General features: G+C 38.7%; 1 protein-coding gene across 1 annotated transcript in view; it reads right to left on the minus strand.

The window, feature by feature from the left end:
• CACNA1D (calcium voltage-gated channel subunit alpha1 D) overlaps positions 1-18591 on the minus strand; it is a 329318-nt gene that overhangs the window by 150053 nt on the left and 160674 nt on the right. The window contains exon 8 of the mRNA XM_074957788.1: positions 10937-11040. Within this exon, the coding sequence (XP_074813889.1) occupies positions 10937-11040 (104 nt within the window). The remainder of the gene's footprint in view (positions 1-10936; positions 11041-18591) is intronic.

Raw genomic sequence — 18591 nt, forward strand, 5'->3', positions numbered from 1 at the left:
AATAAAGCTCTTTTAATGAGCATTTAACAAGCATATGAGTCAACAAACTTCTATTTTTGTTTTAACTCCTACAGTTTAAAAACAGCCAAACTGATTCCTGTTTCATATTTTTAAACACAACATGCTCCCAGACTAAGACTTTATAGGCCAGCATGCCTACATTGCGAGGGATATCTTTTTGCAAGTCTGGCCTAATGAGAAACACTTCTACAAAATCTTAAAATCAAATATGCTTTTCATCAACTTCTCTATTTTCCTTCAAAGTGCCTTCTTCCTTCAAAGTAACCTGCCTTTTGATTAGTGACCTATTCTCCACCTAATTCCGATTTCCCCTTTTTCCCAAATACAGCACCACTGAATCAGGAGACAAAATCTGCCTGTAACGTGACTGTCCATTGATCAAGTTCAACATGATCGTAATTTGTAGCACACACAGGTCCTTAAGTGAGCTGTAGCTCACGAAAGCTTATGCTCAAATAAATTTGTTAGTCTCTAAGGTGCCACAAGTACTCCTTTTTTTTTTAAATAATATTTTGTAACCAGAGTAAAGCTTTCTGAAGTCCTGTCTACTCTACAAAAGGCAGCCTTATTATAACTGACTCAAAGTCGGTTGGGTTCACAGTGCAGATGTGAGATCACTGAGTACAGAATTGCTTACAGATTCCCCTTCAAGAATCCAGTGTATTTAGTGACTGGACTGGCAGCTTTGCTCCTTGCTGAGTGAAAATGTCTCTCTTGTCTCTTTGCCAAATGAGGATCTGGAGACTGCCCCTGATCAGTGTATCTATGCAAGTACAGTACCACCTGCAACGAGCAATGCTGAGGCAGAAGCATACAAATTGCAGCAGTGTACATTCATGCTCTGACACTCTGGAGCAATTATTTCATGCCAGGTCTTTCTAAAGAAGCCAAATGGTTCCTGCTTCTATGCATAAACAGAGGTTCTGTCTTTACATTGGGATAGATTTTCTGCTGTGGGGGAGCATTGCTTAGCATAGCAGAGTGGAGGTGGGGGACATGCAGTCTGGGAGCTGGTTACAGCTCTGATTCTCTGCCTGGTTCAGCCCTAACTCAGGGCAGGTTAGACCAACCTTTATCTCCTAAATGAGAAGAGCCAGAACACAGCACTGAGAACCACTGATATAGTCTACCCAGCCATCAATGCAGATTCCTCAAATTCCCATTTGTCTGAAGAGAGGACTCACATAATAATGGAATTTTTTGTATTCACATATGTACAATGTGGATGAATTGTACACAGAGAGGGTTTCAGGGAGTAGTAACCAAATCAATCAATGAATTAGCAGACTCAAATCAGACAAAGAATTCAAACTTTAAACAGTACAAATAAATATACGCAAGCACTCACACCTGGTTGCGCACATACCATGAAACAGATAGACAAATAAAATAAACAAACTATAATGTAGACTATATCCTTAATTACTGGGTTTTTATATAAAGTATGGTTACTTGCTCTGTTGCAAGTCTAAAATAACTGTATGCTGGGTCCTGCAGTCTTTATTTATCCTGAACTCCTATTGATCCCAATGGGAGTTTAGCTCAAGTAAGGAGGATTGGGTCCTTTATAAGGAAAACATGATGTACAATATTCACTTACTTTATTTAGTTAATTTAGTCAGTTAAAGTTAGCAATTGAGCAAAATATACAGTACATTCTGGCCACGGCAGTCCTGGTGCAGTTCTGCTGCACAAAGGAGTGCAGCTAGAGGTGACAGACTTGTGCAGGGGTAGTGGACTCCTTGAATGGCATGGAGCCAGCTCCATGCAAGATGCTGGCTTGTTAGCACACATGACTGAAAGACACCATCAAATTAGGCCTGAATAAAGACTGGGAGTGGATGAGTCACTACAAAAACTAATTTCCCCCTGCTGATACTCACACCTTCTTGTCAACTGTTTGAAATGGGCCACCCTGACTACATTGGCCTCATTAGCACTACAAAAGTGATTTTTCCTCCCTTGGTATTCACCCTTTCTTGTCAACTGTTGAGAATAGCCCACTTCCACCTTAACTGAATTGGCTCATTAGCACTGACCCCCCCACTTGGTAAGGCAACTCCCATCTTTTCATGTGCTGTGTATTTATACCTACCTACTGTATTTTCCACTCCATGCATCTGATGAAGTGGGTTTTAGCCGACAAAAGTTTATGCCCAAATAAATTTGTTAGTTTCTAAGGTGCCATAAGGACTCCTCATTGTTATAACTGAAAAGTGGAGACCTACGGGTTCTATGATGGAGTTGTCCTGTTATGTGTGTGAGCAACCTGAAGGCACGCTGCATTTCTCCGAGGAAGGGACCTTTTTGAGTCAGCACTAAACAAAGGCATGATGGATTTATTAGCGGAATTTACACTGTGGAAGGGTGCTTTTTATGTGTGTTACTACATCTCTTAACGGGCTCAATCTGCCAATGTAATGAGCACCCTCAAGATCCATAACATTTTTGGAGTTGATAGTGCTAACCACCTTCCAATAAGTGATCAGCACTGCACAGGATCAAGCTCTAAGAAACCTGAGCAGATAAGTGAGTCCAAAATAAAGCCTGTTGTATTTCACCCTGATCCAGCTTCCACTGAAGACAATGGAAACACTTTCACTGATTTTGATGGGAATTGGATTGTAGTTTGGGTTGAGGTTGCAGATGGCTAAAACCATTTGATGAGTATTTATTGTTGGTACATTTGATCTGCCTGCCCTTTCTTTTACCAAGAATTTATTTCCCCCTCTCTTTATTTTTTTAATGTTATGGCGGAGTCAGACTTTTATTTCAGTCAGCCATGTGGTCACTCGCACAACAATAAAATAACATAGTTCAGTTCATAACCTGCAGAGTTCTAGAGCTGAATACCATTTCCTCTCCTTTCTCATGCATGCTTTGTTTATTTATATACTTTTTATCTTTTCCTTTTGCTTTTTTTTCTATTAAGCCTTTGCTCTGCCAAGAAAAGGAACACTGTCAAAATCTGTTCATTTTCCTTTAGCCAGGAGACTATGGATGAGAGTTCACTGCCATTTTCTATTTTGTGTATCATAATTTAAATGTCCTTTTCTATGATTTTTCCATGTGTCCTGCAGATAAGGGTTCTTAGGTGTACATGCTTATCTTGGCTAGCATATTTTACATTACATAAACTGATTATCATTGCAGGTGAGATTTGCATGTATGAGTGCTTTGCTCTTAGTTCCTAGAATTTTTTTACACATATATTGCTGCATTGCAAATAGTGTCATAGTAATGAGATGCAAAAAATATTTAAACTATTTTAGTAACCTGCAAGACTTTCATGTAGGAGGATATATATAAGGACATGTCAAAGCATATGCTTTGGTGTTCTTAAGTAAGGAAGTAAATGCAACTTACAGAGATTTATTAATGTATTTGAAAGATCTTCTTATTTGTTCCCATGGCTACCCAAAGAAGTACTAATGCCTTCAGCAAAAAATGCCTTCAACAGAATACAACCTCCAATGATAAGGACTGTCTTGAGGAACAGATTATCATAAATCATTAAAAGCTGTGCCTCTTGATAAATAAATAATGAAGTTTTGTCATTTATTATTTTCTTTGTTCATAGAAAAACAGTTGTGTGTATTGAATTAGTGAGATATTATTTTTACTTGAAAAGGTATCTGAAAGGTACATGTATGTTTATGCATTTCCCCTCCACACTGTGTTTTTGGGTAATGTACCTAATATTCTATTTTATTTTAAGCTGTAATGCAGATCAATACAAACAAGACCCACTATCAATTTCTGTGCCTTGTACTTTATGGGATTTATGAGCTCAGAGTGCATGGGCCCCACCTTGTGAGGTGCTGAGCACCTCTCTGGAGACCTTCAGTATCTCTCAGAATTGGATCTTTAAGGCCAGTTCCTCAGCTGTGATAGGACTACTCTGTGCTGCTCCATCAGTGTAAAGCTGCCCTAAAATTGCCTTGCCTAGTCCACCTGCCTAGGGAGATCCTTGAATGGATCAGAGCAACTGTAGTGCCTGCTACCTTACACCCACCTCCCTGTGTTTGGCCCTGTGGACACAGCTAGCAAAAGAAAGCATGACCACAGATCCCTGTACAATAGCGAATTCTGGGTACCGTCAGGACCACAGGCGGCCCTAGAGGGTATGCAAGGGGATCCAAGACAGATCATACTAGGATAAGGACAGGGGCTTCAGAGCACCATTTAAAGTTTTTGTGGAGCACAGATTTGTCCCCTCTCCCTGAACTGATCTCCTCTTCCCTGCTTAGGCATCCCTCCACTCCCCTACAACAGTCTGACCCCCGCCCCACCCTCTCCAAATATGAGTGAATGGCACTGCAACCAGGCACATGAGGTCTCAGCACCACTCAGGTTTAGCCCAACCAAAAAGTGGTCAGCCCCTGGCCTGAGTAGCTCCCCTGGCTCCACGGCTATGATAAGGGGAATGCAAAGGTGGCTAAAGACCAGCTTTGTAGCAGCTAAGCCCTCCTCGGTTTCAGGTAAGCATCTGTGTGGACAAATACTGCAAGAACAACGTGAATTTGAAAATGTGGCCCATAGTGCAAATGCTCAGCTAATGTGTGCCTGCCTGCCTGTCAGATTACTGAAGGCTATTCTGAAGGAGATGAGTGAATGTGAATGTTTTGGATCAGTCTCATGAAAGAAGCAGTTAAAATAAAAGAGCAAAAAATTATGTCATCTGGTGCACTGGCACTGCTGTTCACACCTATTGCCATGGATAAAAATGTTAGCTTTGATGACAATTAAACAAGCACCAGCATACACTTCACTTTTCTTTTTCTCACTAACAAACAGTAATTCCAATGGAAACAGCAGCCTGTAGCCAACAGCGGAGTTAGAATTCACTTGTTAATTACTTTCAGGTGTGGCTTCCAGCTGAACCCTGCTGAGTTGAGTGTAAGACTCTCTTAAGTGGTTAAATTCCCTTACAGTTATGCACCTACTTACCAAACCTATCTCTACCCAAAGAGTCAGAAAAAGATGTAAGCTGAACATTGCATTTGCTACTATCTACTTTAACTTCTGTGTCTCAAGAAATCTAGCTGAAACGAAGAGAGTCTAATTTACACTGCTTTACAAATCACATCTGAACTTGGCCCACAAAAGTCACAGCAAAATAATTATTGCATACCTATGTACCTTTTTTCCTGATTCTTACTCCTAAATTCTAGAGCTGAGTGAATGATTCACTATGAATAATTTATCTGATGAACCTAGCCTACTTTTGCACCCACAGGATATCTGGTGGCAGATTGCAATTTCCTTGAATGTATTTGTTATTGAAATTATTCTGGGGTTGGGGTTTTTTTGCCATTTTTATTAGATATGCATAATGAACAGTTCTGTTGGAGAATTGGAGACACACCATTCACCAATCAGGCTATTCTGGTTAATTGTGCTTGGTCAGACAAATCTCAGGGTATTGCTCTGGTACCTTGAAAGATTTAAGTGTGCTATATGAATATTCACATGGGCAAATTAAAGTCCAGTCGCAGTGTTTACCTGCATATGCAACTTTGAAATTCTCTTTCTGCAAATATTTGTGGCATTAAGATTGAACGCCCAAATATTCGTTGAAAGTGAACACTAAAATGGCATAAGCATGGCCGACATACAGTCATTTAAAAATGTGAGCAAATACTCATGGGGATTTGTTTGCAGTAACTGCTCAGCTCTACTTACTTCTGACATTTTACTATTATGAAGTCTCCAATATTGACTGACCACCACATTATCTCTGTTCAAAAATATTAAACCTGTGTGGCACCATTTATTCTTGCCCTGATTCAGTGGTGATTTCTACATTCTCTTATTTGAAAAACTAGTTAGTTTTATCCCAAACAATGTATTAGAGCTGTATAGTACATGACCCATTAATCATCTGACTGCCTTCTTAATGGTTGTTGCACCTTCATATGCTGAACAGAGGTGTTATGAGAACATTTAATATATGCAATACATACTGAACATGAAGAAGTGAGCCACAAACTTTTCTTAGGTAAAATACACAAAAGCTGCTTGGCTATGAGTCCTATCCAGCAGTCTTTACTCAAGCAAATCTCCAACTGACTGCAGGATCAGGCCTTGTATGACTTAGTCTCACCTGTACTGCCAGTTATTTAAACTACATTTAACATCAGATCTCTACTTTTATGACTCTTCTTTGTATTATCTGTATCTGAAAGATAAGAAAGTACCTTGTCTGGAAGATAAAACAGGGGTTGGAAGGTTTGATCCTATTACCTTACTCAGACAGTATTTATATTTAGGGGCAGATTGTGGCCTTAATCTGCATCCAGTGGTGGAGAGAGTGCAGAATGGTCACACTGCAGTAAAAGCCAGGGGAAGAATTTTGACTGACTCAGCAATAACTCTTTCTTGGGCTGCAAGGCACTGTACTTGAGGGGCAGCTCTCCCATCCTTTGCATTCTCCCCAAGTAGATCATGCCTAATTCATGCACAGAGGTGCAAGATGGGAAATGCTTCTGCCACCAACCCCTTATGCACCTGCACAGGGATGAGGACAAACCAGCCTTTGTTTGTAGTAATATCATGCAACTAAAATAGTTTTGCCATTGAAATTTCACTGTGAGAAAAACACAGTCAGGACCAGTGGTTAATAAAGAGAAAACAAATGCAAGACTTTTGATAAGGTGAATTACTGGAAAATGGTTTATGCTGATCTAATTTTTATTTGTGAATCCCTACTGAAGTTTACTATTGGAGGGAATATTTAGAACAAATCCTCTCTTGTCAGCTTGTGTCTTAAAATTAAAATATTTACTAGGTATAGAGGCCTCTCTGTGTTAGTTCTCTCATTTTAAATATCAGCCATTAAAAATAAAATTATTAATTTCATTTTAATGCATGACTACTTAAGGAGATACAATTTACACTGATGATCAGGACATACTCACCTTCAGAAAGGGCTAGATGTAAAACAAAAGATCTCCCAAATCATCAGTGTCATCCACATGTACAATATCTAAACAACATATCAAATACGCAGTGCACAAGAGAGAGGCAGTACAGAATATGATGGTGTAGGTGGCCACACAATAAGACAGGAGTGCAAGGACAATGAATGAGTATTTTAAAACAGAAAAGAGAGATAAAAACAGCAGACAGATTTAAATGTACACAGAATAATTTGACACTACAGAAAATGCCATCATAAGGAAAAAAGGCATGTTAAGACACAAATCAGATTTCAGCTTTTAAAATCCAAATATCTGTGTGCAGAGCCCTGTTTTTTAAATCAGTTGGTGTTATATTTGTACTACTAGAGTTTGGTCAGTTTAGAACAATTTGTTAGGTTTATCATGAATTAAGTTTCATTTGACATTTTGGAGAAGGTAAAAAACAAATCTGAAAGGCACGCTGAGAACTTTTCTGATAAGAATAAAGAACACTTGTGCTACACATTTTACACCTGACTCATTGTGAAAAACACTAGTTTTCTACCGATAAATACTAGTATGTTCTGAGGATTTTGCTAACATTGATTTTTTACACATAAATCCCGAAAGGCCTAAAGAAAACCTCTGGAGATTATGTTTTTAAATATAGTGGAATTTGTATTACAATGTATTTATGTCATTTTTCTTAAACATGGAAGTCACATACAATCTGGAGATGAGAGCGTTAGATTGCTTACTTTGGGCAAACCCTGCTCATTCTTCCAGGGTCACAAAAGGCTCAAAGTGCTGCTGAGCCAGTCCACTTATGCAGCCTAGGGGAGGGAACTAAATTTGAGAGGACTTTACCCTATGTGCTGTGGACATCCCAGTGCAGCTGCAACTGAAGGTGGGTGACAGGGACTTGGGGAAAGAATGAGATCTCTGGACTAATGGATCAACCACTTCATGGATCCACTGGCCACTGACTCACCTCAGAATGGGCATACATAATAGGAGATACTGCATGCCTGGTGCTGCAACAATTGCCTTTACGAAACTTGGCTAATTGGGCTAGCAGCAGGGAATCGTATTTAGCCTTCTAGAATCTCTATCCCAAATGTTTGGGTTGGCAAATACAATACAGGAGCAGATAAAAAGTTTCATTTTTACCTTTTCACCAGTTCTAGCCAGAGTCCCCATTCTAAGTATATAGGGAATATCTGGCCCATCCAGTAAAATTTTACCTAGTAGTAAAAATGCAAAAGAAAACATTTAACTGGCCCCACTGCATTTAAAATATTAGCGAGCTTTATAAAACATTTAAATTTTACTATCTCAACATTCAAATTGGCTATAAGTGTCTATCTGAATTTCCTAGGCTTTGTGTGGATTATGATATCAGATCTGATATTCCTATTCCTTACAAATTAAAAAAAAAAAGAACTAAACCAATAACAATGCATCTGAGTCTGGCAGCAGAAACGAGGTATATTTAATTAATTGCTCTCAGAGCACATCTTCACAGGATAGGAGGAAAATAATTGCTAAAAATGACCCTTCCAAGGCTCAGGAGATGGGATCATTGAAAGCCTGGTCCTGCATTTACTTCAGTGAGAGCTCTGGAGTCACAAGGAATGTTAGATGTTGGCATCAAAGTATCAGAGGTAAATCATGCAGCAAACATCCTCCTCTCTCTTCCTCTTCCTTCTCACTCCTCTTTTTCAGTGAGATTGTGACATGAAAACTAACCCCTGAATCCTGCAAAGACTTACACATTTGTCACTGAATATAATGAAATCAGTGGGATTGTTCACAATATATAAGCTAAGAATGTATGTAAGACTTTGTAGGATTGAGGCCTAAATCAGACAATCATCACCTGCCTTTATTCACTCTCTCTTTTCCTTTCTTCCCCTTCCTCCTTACAGAAAGCTTGTGACATTCAGGTAATTCATCACTTTCCCTATTTTCCTCAAATTCTCCGCATAATGAAATCCTACCCTATAAATAGCATATAATTTTTTAAATTATATTTTTGAAACCAACTCTTTGACAAACAGAATCTTACAGAATAGATATTTAGCAGGGTAATGGGACATTTTCCGCTTGATTCTCTAAAAAAACCATATTTTCTCTGTAAAATATTGTGATATTTTTTAAATATCAAAAGCACACCATGGAGAAATAGTGAAAAGGCTATGCACACAATCGAGGTCTGGTGACACCACAAACTACTCTAGCTTTTTCTCATAAGGCTTGGTCCTACTCCCATTGAAATTAAAGGGATTTTTCCATTTACTTCAATGACAGTACAATCTGGCCCAACGTTCCCAAGAAGCCATTGTTCCAAACCTCAATTGTTAATTCATAGTTAACTATAGATAATATAATTCACACCAGTATCTAATGTTTCAGTTTAGGTTCAAATACCTGTAGTATCTTTTCCTTTATTCTTAAACAAACATAAAAGATCTTTAACATAAACCACGTTTTATAACTATACTCCACAGATAAAAACACCCAGTCAGTTCATTAGTATTTGGCTAACATCTGTTTGGTTCTATGTACATGGAACAACAAACTGCATATAAATTTATCACTGAATAATATGCTACATGGACAGCTGAGTTCAGATAAATGTATAAGGTCCATCCTGCACAGTGCTGGTTGCCTGCAACTCTCATTTAAGCCAATGGGAACTAATAATACCCAGCGCTATAGTACAGAAGGCAGAATAGGACACTGCAGAATAGGGAACTTTATAATCCAAATATACCCTCTCTGTATATTAAAGAACCTGGTGCACCTGTTAAAAATATTTACTATGCATGAGTGGTAATTATAAAGAGGGCTCTATTTACTTTATATACATTTGAACAAAAACACAAGTCAGGCTTTCAGAAGGGGACAATGGTTCTTACCTAGCGGAAAAATGTTTGTACAGGTGTCATCCATCTCTCATTGTGTGCAAAATAAAGTATCTGACTACTGGAAGTAATTTTACAATGAGGTAATTAGTGCCTCATTTAATGAATAGTTTTTGGCAAGCACTGTAAACACACATGATGTCGCAGATAGATACAGGCACAAGGATCACACAATTCAGTCAAAAGAGCAAACGTTGGTAGGATGACATAAGATTTGAGACACATGCAAAAAGCCATCACTGAGAAGCTTGAATAAATGCAAAGGCTACCTTACAAGTTGCAGCAAAATATACAATGTTAACTCAACTGCTTACCCACTAAGTACACCAAGAACCAGGTTAAGTACGAAAAATGAGCCAAGGATGATAAGACTAACAAAATAGATCCATGGCCAGTCACATCCTATTGCATCATTTACCTGTAAAATGTGAGGAAATAAGTTATGATTCAGCCATTCATTAAATAGCAGAGTCCTTTTAGCAGCTGCCAGATCACATAGGTGTTCCTTCTTCCAAAATAAGCCCTACTTTTTAGTATCTGTCATCTCCAGCACTTAGTTACACGTCAGCCTCTAATTTGTTTCCATTGTATATTATTAGGAAAAGAAAAATTGGTTCCTCTTCTGAATGTTGAATATATCCATTAAATCTGTTAGTTAATTTTTAAGACAAGTGGACTCATATTTAACTTCTTTACTTACCCAAATAAATTTGCAGATGTTATGCCCTGTAACAGAAGGCATGTTTTAAAACATCACATTTAAATGAAAGGTATTTATAGTGTTTTGTTTTGTTTTATAATTTAGCCTCAAGTTAAGTACGAACACAAAGCCTATATGCTGGTAACATTTTAAATTTTTCAAAACAAATCTCTGGTTTTGGTATCTGTACTTTATTTTCAGGGACTATGTCTTGGTTATGGTAAACTGTTTCTGCTTTAGGTATACAGCACAACTGCAGGAAGAGAGGAAGCTCTTTTTAAACCACATCAACACTGCACATAAGCTCACCTGTATAATATAACCTGTGTGTTCATAGCAACTGAATTCAGGACTCTGCTTTCATGATGAAAAAGGTGTATGCTTACCCGCTCAATACACCAAGAACAAGATTTAGTACGAAAAATGACCCAAAGATGACGAGACTGACAAAATACACCCATGGCAATTCAAATCCCATAGCATCATTCATCTGTAAGAAATAAGATGATCTTATAGAAGTAGTTTCCTATAGTATGTAATAAGGAAGAATTAGAGAAAAGGAAAAGAGAGCTTTATAATGCAGTGAGACAATATTCTATGCATTTTCCTTAACATTCATTGGAGGCCCATATGAGGAAAAGTAAAGCACTGGCCACATTCACTTCACATTCCTAGCACACACACTGAAAGAAAAGAATGACTATTGCATAGCTTTGCAAATGAAAATTATTTTGCCAAACATATAAAGGTAGCAAAGCAGGAATTTTGTTCTGTGCTTAATACTTTGCACACAATCCCAATTTGAGAAAATGTTTCTCTTCACTATAAAATAAAACAATACTTATAAAATGATATTTAAGACATTTGGGATCTTTTTCATTTTTAATATCAGCATATTTCTTACCTATACCTACTTGGATTTTCTTTTAAAAAGCATACACTAAAAGGTAAAACAGATTCATTGCAATAATATAAATATCCTATTATTTTTCTGTAGCAAATAATTTCAATAAACTCCTTACCATAAATATATAATTGGGTGCAGTAAGATATTCTTAATCAGTTTGTTAAGAAATATAGTGGGAATATATTTGTGTAACTCAAAAGTTTTATTTATAAAGTAAAACCTGTGTTATCCAGCATTTGATCAACCAGAAAGCTCTATTAACCGGCATTTCTGATTTCTCCCAATATAAATCTTCTGTCTAGTAACCAGGACTAGTATATTGCCCAGAAGGTTATGCAATTGCACATTCTGCACTTTACTTTTATGCAAAAGAGGCAGAAGTAAGCAAACTGATACCAGGGATTTATTCAAAAAAGCAGATTCCAGGGTATATCATAGGTTTCAGAGTAGCGGCCGTGTTAGTCTGTATCTGCAAAAAGAAAAGGAGAACTTGTGGCACCTTAGAGACTAACAAATTTATTTGAGCATAAGCTTTCGTGAGCTACAGCTCATCCGATGAAGTGAGCTGTAGCTCACAAAAGCTTATGCTCAAATAAATTTGTTAGTCTCTAAGGTGGCACAAGTACTCCTTTTCTTTTAGGATATATCATAGGATCATTACAGAGTCAGCCCAATCTTCTACATCTACAATGATAATTGATATTGATAATGATGACTCTGAGGCACTGCAAGATCCTGGAGTGCCTTCTGAATCACCAAAGAAAGATTAAATTATGTTCAGTATAGTTTTAGTGTTCAGTGTACTTTTAGTGATCTGGGTGTACATCATACACTGCCCATAGTGATATGTAGTGTCATAAGATAACCTACTGTATAGAAACTTAACCTGTGCATACCTAAGTGCTTCAAGAAACCAACCGCTCTGCAGTGCAGTACTACTACTGGATTGATGAGTACCTGTATACTATTTTATACTTCATTCATTTTATTGTATTCTAATTATTTGAAAATTGGTATTCCATTGGTAAGTATAACTCTTAGTTAACCAGAATTTTTGATTAACTGGCACCCTCATCCCTCCAACATGCCGGATAACAAAGCTTTTACTGTATATAACATTTAAGCCAATTTAGTTGCAAACCGAAAACATGGAAACATTCCAGAAAGGGATTTTGAACCAAAATTATATAAAAGCTAAAGTTTATACATACATGGTAAAAAGTTTTGTTGTGGTTGTTATAAAATTAAGGTTAAATTAACTGAACATGAATATTCTATTTATATGCATACAACCTTTATGTGAACTTATTTTTCATTCTCTATTTTTGGAGAACCTCACCACATCCATCTCAAAAGACTGAATCAAGAAACATATCCACTGAAATCCAAAATGTCATATTTAGAAGAAAAAAGAAAATATACGGGTGCAATTACCAAGATATTTTTCACATGTCATTTCTGACAATATTCCAAGAAAGGAAAATAGGTTAAATTGTGCTGGCTTTTCTTTCTAGGTTGTCACGCTCACATGTTGACATTTTGGGCTTGATCCTACAGTCCCTTTCCAGGAAAAATCCAACTGACTAAAATTAGAATTTTTTAAGGACTATAGGGTTGGGCACTTTTTTGTGAAACAAACATTAGGGAACGCTTTTCCTCCTTCTTTAAAAGTGGGGGGGGGGGCGAGGCATGAAATAGGGGTTAAAGACATGTAACTTCCACTCAAAGTCCTGCTAAAGGATTTGAATCCTCTCATTAACATTGCTACTATAAGAGATCTGAGTCTTTTTTAAACAGAGAAAGAAAACCTTGATAAGTTTTATTTCTCATTTTATTTTAAAATTTTATTACAAAGCCTCCATTTTCACAAGATAAAGGTATGCCCTACACTTGGTCACAGTTAAACACATACATAAATCTTTGCAGAATCAAGGCCTTGGAGAGTTCTCAGTGTTACTCAGTTAGCTGTAGTGAGGTAATGTATATTAATTTTTGTTTCTCTTTAAAAAAATGGCTAATTCCGTTTACTTCCAATATGACTAAAAAGAGAAGATCTATCACCAAGGTCTTCAATGTCTTTTTAAAACAATCTACCCCAGGTCATTTTTCTATTTAAAATATTTTATGTAACAGAACAGAAGAGGTTTTAAATAAGTGACATATTTTACAGGACTCCATAGAAAAATTAAATACAGGAAAACTTTTAAGCAGCACAGGTTTGTGGGGAGGGTTTTTTTGGTAGGGTTTTTGTTTTGTTTTGTTTTGTCTTGTCTTATTTTGGTATTGGGGGAAGACTGTCACTGTATCGCAACACCGCAATATTCTTGTTAAATTAAATCTATCCCTAAAAAACCCCCTAACTAAATAGCAAGGACCAAGTCATCCCCTGCTTCTGAAAATTCACAGGAAGGGAAAAAGCAGACTCTTCCAACCTCAAACTTTCTGTGTGGGTCCCATAGGACTTGGTCCCATTCTCTTTCCCCTCTACACATCATCTCTAGGTTATCTCATCCACAAACACAGATTCAACTACAGTACCGTCTCTATACCGATGACTCACAGATCTACCTCTCTGCTTCAGACTGTCTCTTTCTGTCCAAATTAAAATCTCAGCCTCTCTCTCTGACATTTACTTGTGGATGTCTAGCCATCAGCTCAAGCAAACATAGCTAACACGGAGCTCCTATTCTCTCTCTTCGCCACTACCGCCTTCTTGATTATTCTAGACAGCATCGCCATCCTGCCTGTCATTCAGGCCCGTAACCGGAGTGCCTTCTTCAACTCAGACCTCTCTCTAGTCCTCATATCCAAGCTATATCTAAATCTTGCTGATTCTTTCTGTATAACACCTCTAAAATACAGTCTTTCCTATGCATCCACACAACTAAAACTCCTGCCCAGGCTCTCATCATCTTGCATCTCCATTGCAGCAACATCCTTCTCTCTGGCCTTGACAAATGCAAACTTGTCCCACTCACATCCATTCACAATGCTGGGGTAAAATTCATTCTCCCAGCCCATCACTTGCACCATGTCATCTCTCTGAGTCCCTCCACTGGCTCCCCCTCCTCTGTCACATCAAACATAATCTGCTTGTATTCACTATCAAGGCCCTTCACATTCAATCCCCACCCTATCATATCGTTCATTTGCTTTGTCGAAAGGCCCATGATACCAGAAGGAAAAGGTCAATCTCACCCAGTGTTGATGACAACTTTTTGCTGGTGTAAACCACCTGAGAAGACCCCAAATGATATTTACAGCCCCACTCGTGTGAAGTTCAAGTCTGGGGAGCTCAACATGATCATTGCAAGCCAACAAGATGCTGATTTGCTCAGCAAGGGAGCATGCCCAGAGCCACCAGAATTTGTGTTAGTTTAGCACTATGTACCTCCAGAATGAACCAAAGCTGCTTTCCCCACTTCCTTGCAGATACCCAGACCGGGGGGAGGCTAAGTTTGAAACATCCTCTCTGTGTCACAATGGTCATGTTAGCACTTGTGCTTTGCACATCCTTATGGTTGCTTCCCTGAACCTTGCCCTAATGTTTTTTTTTACCATAAGCACTAGTTTCTAACGTAAAATTCATGTAAGAAAAAATCACTTTACATTACAGTGATGCAATTTTAAGGCCAACATTATGTCACCATCCAGGGCTTACACCACTGGCATGAGGAAGTTGGGAATCACAGCTATTCGATGGTATAAATAATTTGTTAGGCTTGGTGGGTGTTAGTTATTCAAATTAAAGCTATTCTTAGTACTTTGATGGACTAGTGCACTTTTGGTGCTGATCTAAGATTGAATTCAGCATATCCTGGACCGCTGACCAGCATAAAAAGCCATGCAATTTACAGTCTCCTTCAAAGGCATGTCCCCTGGTCCAGTAATGTTAGTTGGGTCCCATTCCCTGTACGTTCAAAGGCAAGCCAAGATGTCACTCGGGATGCTCCAGATGACAGGGACTGGATTCTTGCCCGACTCTATCAGATAGAGGTCTGGAATGTTAGACCCGCTCTACCATTTTACAAGGTTAAGAATTTGGATTCTATTACTGCACTATTCCAGGGGGAAAGATTAAAAAGAAGAGGCCACAAATGCCCTATCCCAGTTTTGTCCCAAATCCCTACTTTAAGCCTTTTCTTCAATCTACTTTGCATCTTTCAAAATAAGCAAGTAAAATCAGGTCATCCCAAAGAACACAGTTACTGTGAAATACAGGACAAAATAATTAAGGATATTCAGGTACCATCCATACCTTATTATCTACTGAAAAATTATCTCACTCTAGTCTACATTCCAAAATCTGGAACAGATTCCAGAATTGGTGTGCAGATCAGGACTTTAACGTGCTTATGGCCTTTCTATTTGAAATACCCTGTATTTTCTGCAAACTGGTATCACCCTTGGACTCAGAGAGAACATATTGGAGGACCAAATGTCCAATTTCAAGACAGTCTTACGGAGCTCAGGCTTGCTCTCCTGTCTCATTTTCTGACTCACAGATTTCTAAAAACATAGGTCTGAACCCGCCTCCTCTCGTGATTTTTTACTACCTATTTCTTCAGGCACTTATTCAATCTCCATTCAAACCATTTTTATACTTCCTGTACATTAAGCTATATTTTTAATTGCAATAACATAGGCAAGGTGAATATCTGAGCCAGAAGCCTTTTTCATTCAGAGACACCTCATTTAATGAAAGCCAAATGGCACTGTGCCTATCTCAAAGCTTTATTCCAAAATTCAGGACAAATTTCCACAGGTCAAAAGAGGCAACCCGAATGTCATTTTGTCCATAATCCAAAACAAAAACTGAGACATGGCTTAGCTATCAGCAAGGCAGAGAAAATCTCCCTCTCCAGAAACAAGTATATTTGCAAGCCCAAAGCATTATTTGTGGTCTCTCATCCAAAGTGCAGAGCAAATCCTGGCTCTAGCCAAGGATTCAACTGTGAGATGGATCAGGAGTTGTATTTAAGAAGCATAAAAGACCAAAGGCCTAAATCCTCCCCATGAATGCATGTCAAATCCCTGCCATGTCATTTTTCTGGACCAAAAAGTCCTGTACATTGCCAAAACAGGTTTGTAAAGCTGCCATGTGGACCATTTTTTATATGTGCCAGTCACCCCACCTTCTTTCTTTTTCTCTCACTCTAACCTTAGAGAGCTCTCACTCTGATTCATATTCTGACAGTACTAGACCAGGAAAGATGAAGGACAAAAGGAATACTTTTCATACCAGTCAGTTTGATATCTCTGTAATAGCAGGTCCTCCAGTACAGAGGCATGTAATCTTCATTTACATCAGTATTTGTCAGCATTTATTCTTACATTGTTGCCACTTCTTGACTATGCTGTGTCATTTTTATGCCATTTGCATTGGCATTAAATCAGTTTACATGGTACATTTTAACAGCCTTGAAACACTCGTTCTAGTGAAGAATGATTGCCCTCCCTTCCATGAGGGACACAGTGACTGACAGATCTGGCTGCCTGTTAGCTCCTAGTGAAGGGACATAACTTACAGTCCAGGATCAGGGAACATGCTATTTTGGAGAAATAAAATTGGCAGGGAAGAAACAATTTCCTTTGCATATCAATCTGAATATACCATCAGAGCCCAAGGGTACATCTGCCCACTGAAGACAGAGAACGTTTATCTGTGTATACATATCCTTACCAATATAGATAATACAGAGGTGGGTACAAGAAGAATGTCTCATTGTCTCAACTCTGTCGAAATGCTATAGCCTACCATGGCAGGTTAAAAACCTAAGAGCACTATACTTCCATAAGGCACAGCTCTGTCAACCAATGAGGCATACCTCCTGGTAGGAGTTCTAGGGAGCACTATGCTTCGTATAGGACCCAGGAGTCCCAAAGAAGAGACATTGCTAAATCTTTCCCCAGGGAACAGAAAGTGCTCCCTTCTATGCTATAGCCCCACCACTGCAGTCTTGCTGTCAGAAACCATGATGGGAATGGTCAGTTAGACCCATGGCAGTCTGGCTTAGTGTTTGGAGCCAGAATCAGGAGTCCAGAGTGGGGCTGGAGCAAGGCTGGAGTGAGAGCAAGGCTGGAGTGGATTAGGAATAGGGCTAGAGTGAGAGCAGGAGTAGGAACAGGGTTGGAGCAAGAGCAAGGCTGAAGCAGGCTAAGGCTTGGGGAGTCTGTTACTACAGACAGGCAGGAGAGCATTCCAAACCCTGGGGTAACATTGAGCAGAGCAGACTGAGCTGCTATTCGTCCTGTGGGGCTTACATACTTGCTCTGGGAGTCACCAGACCAGTTCCTGGCTTGTGGATTGACTGGAGCCCATCATAGGAGTGACTCATCAACTTACACTTGCACTGAACGGAGTGCCAGGATCAGACTGTGAACAGGTCCTTTATAAGGCTGCAAGAGGTGGCGCAGGCACCTTTCTCCCCTCTCCCCACCACCAGCTTGTGTACCTGCCACAATCTTTTTCGATTTAGGACCTGATTTCAGGAGTGCTGGGTATCAACAGCTCCCACTGAAGTCAATGGGAATTGTCTTTGCTCAACACTTTGACTCCTGCTGTACAGTTTGTATATTGGACTAATTGTTCCAAATATACAACTCTCTCAGGTGTAGCACTGAGAGTGTAGCATAATTTTCAAACAAAATGGTAACACTTTACAATAAGTCCCAACGGAATCACATCGATTAACAAATCAACATTTACTGAGTTATACAGGGGTATTTGAAATACTCCAGTTTAACCCAACACAAACTAAAAAATAGCTACTGTATCTCAGATACCAGTGTGTAGTAACTGCTGGTGAGGTATCCCAAATCTGGGTAAAGTCGCATGCAAATCCAGGCCTAAGTTCTCTTAAAATGTAGCACTGGCTTGCTGAAGAGTTGAAAGCTTCTTTGAACCTACTGATGAATCTGGATCTGAATTATGGGATTTTAATAAAGCAGTGTCATCACATCTCTAACATTTGTTTCCATCCTGGCTTCTTTTCCATAATGTTTCAAACTCTTTTCACTTCAAAAGGGTTTTGGTGTGGTGGTTTGCTGGTTTAAAATTTATAACACCTTCACTGCCATTTAAGTTGGTGAATTTATTAATCAGGGCTAGAACATCCTTCGTAGCACCTTAGA

This window comes from Natator depressus, chromosome 7, assembly GCF_965152275.1.
Source record: "Natator depressus isolate rNatDep1 chromosome 7, rNatDep2.hap1, whole genome shotgun sequence".
Lineage (NCBI taxonomy): Eukaryota > Metazoa > Chordata > Testudines > Cheloniidae > Natator > Natator depressus.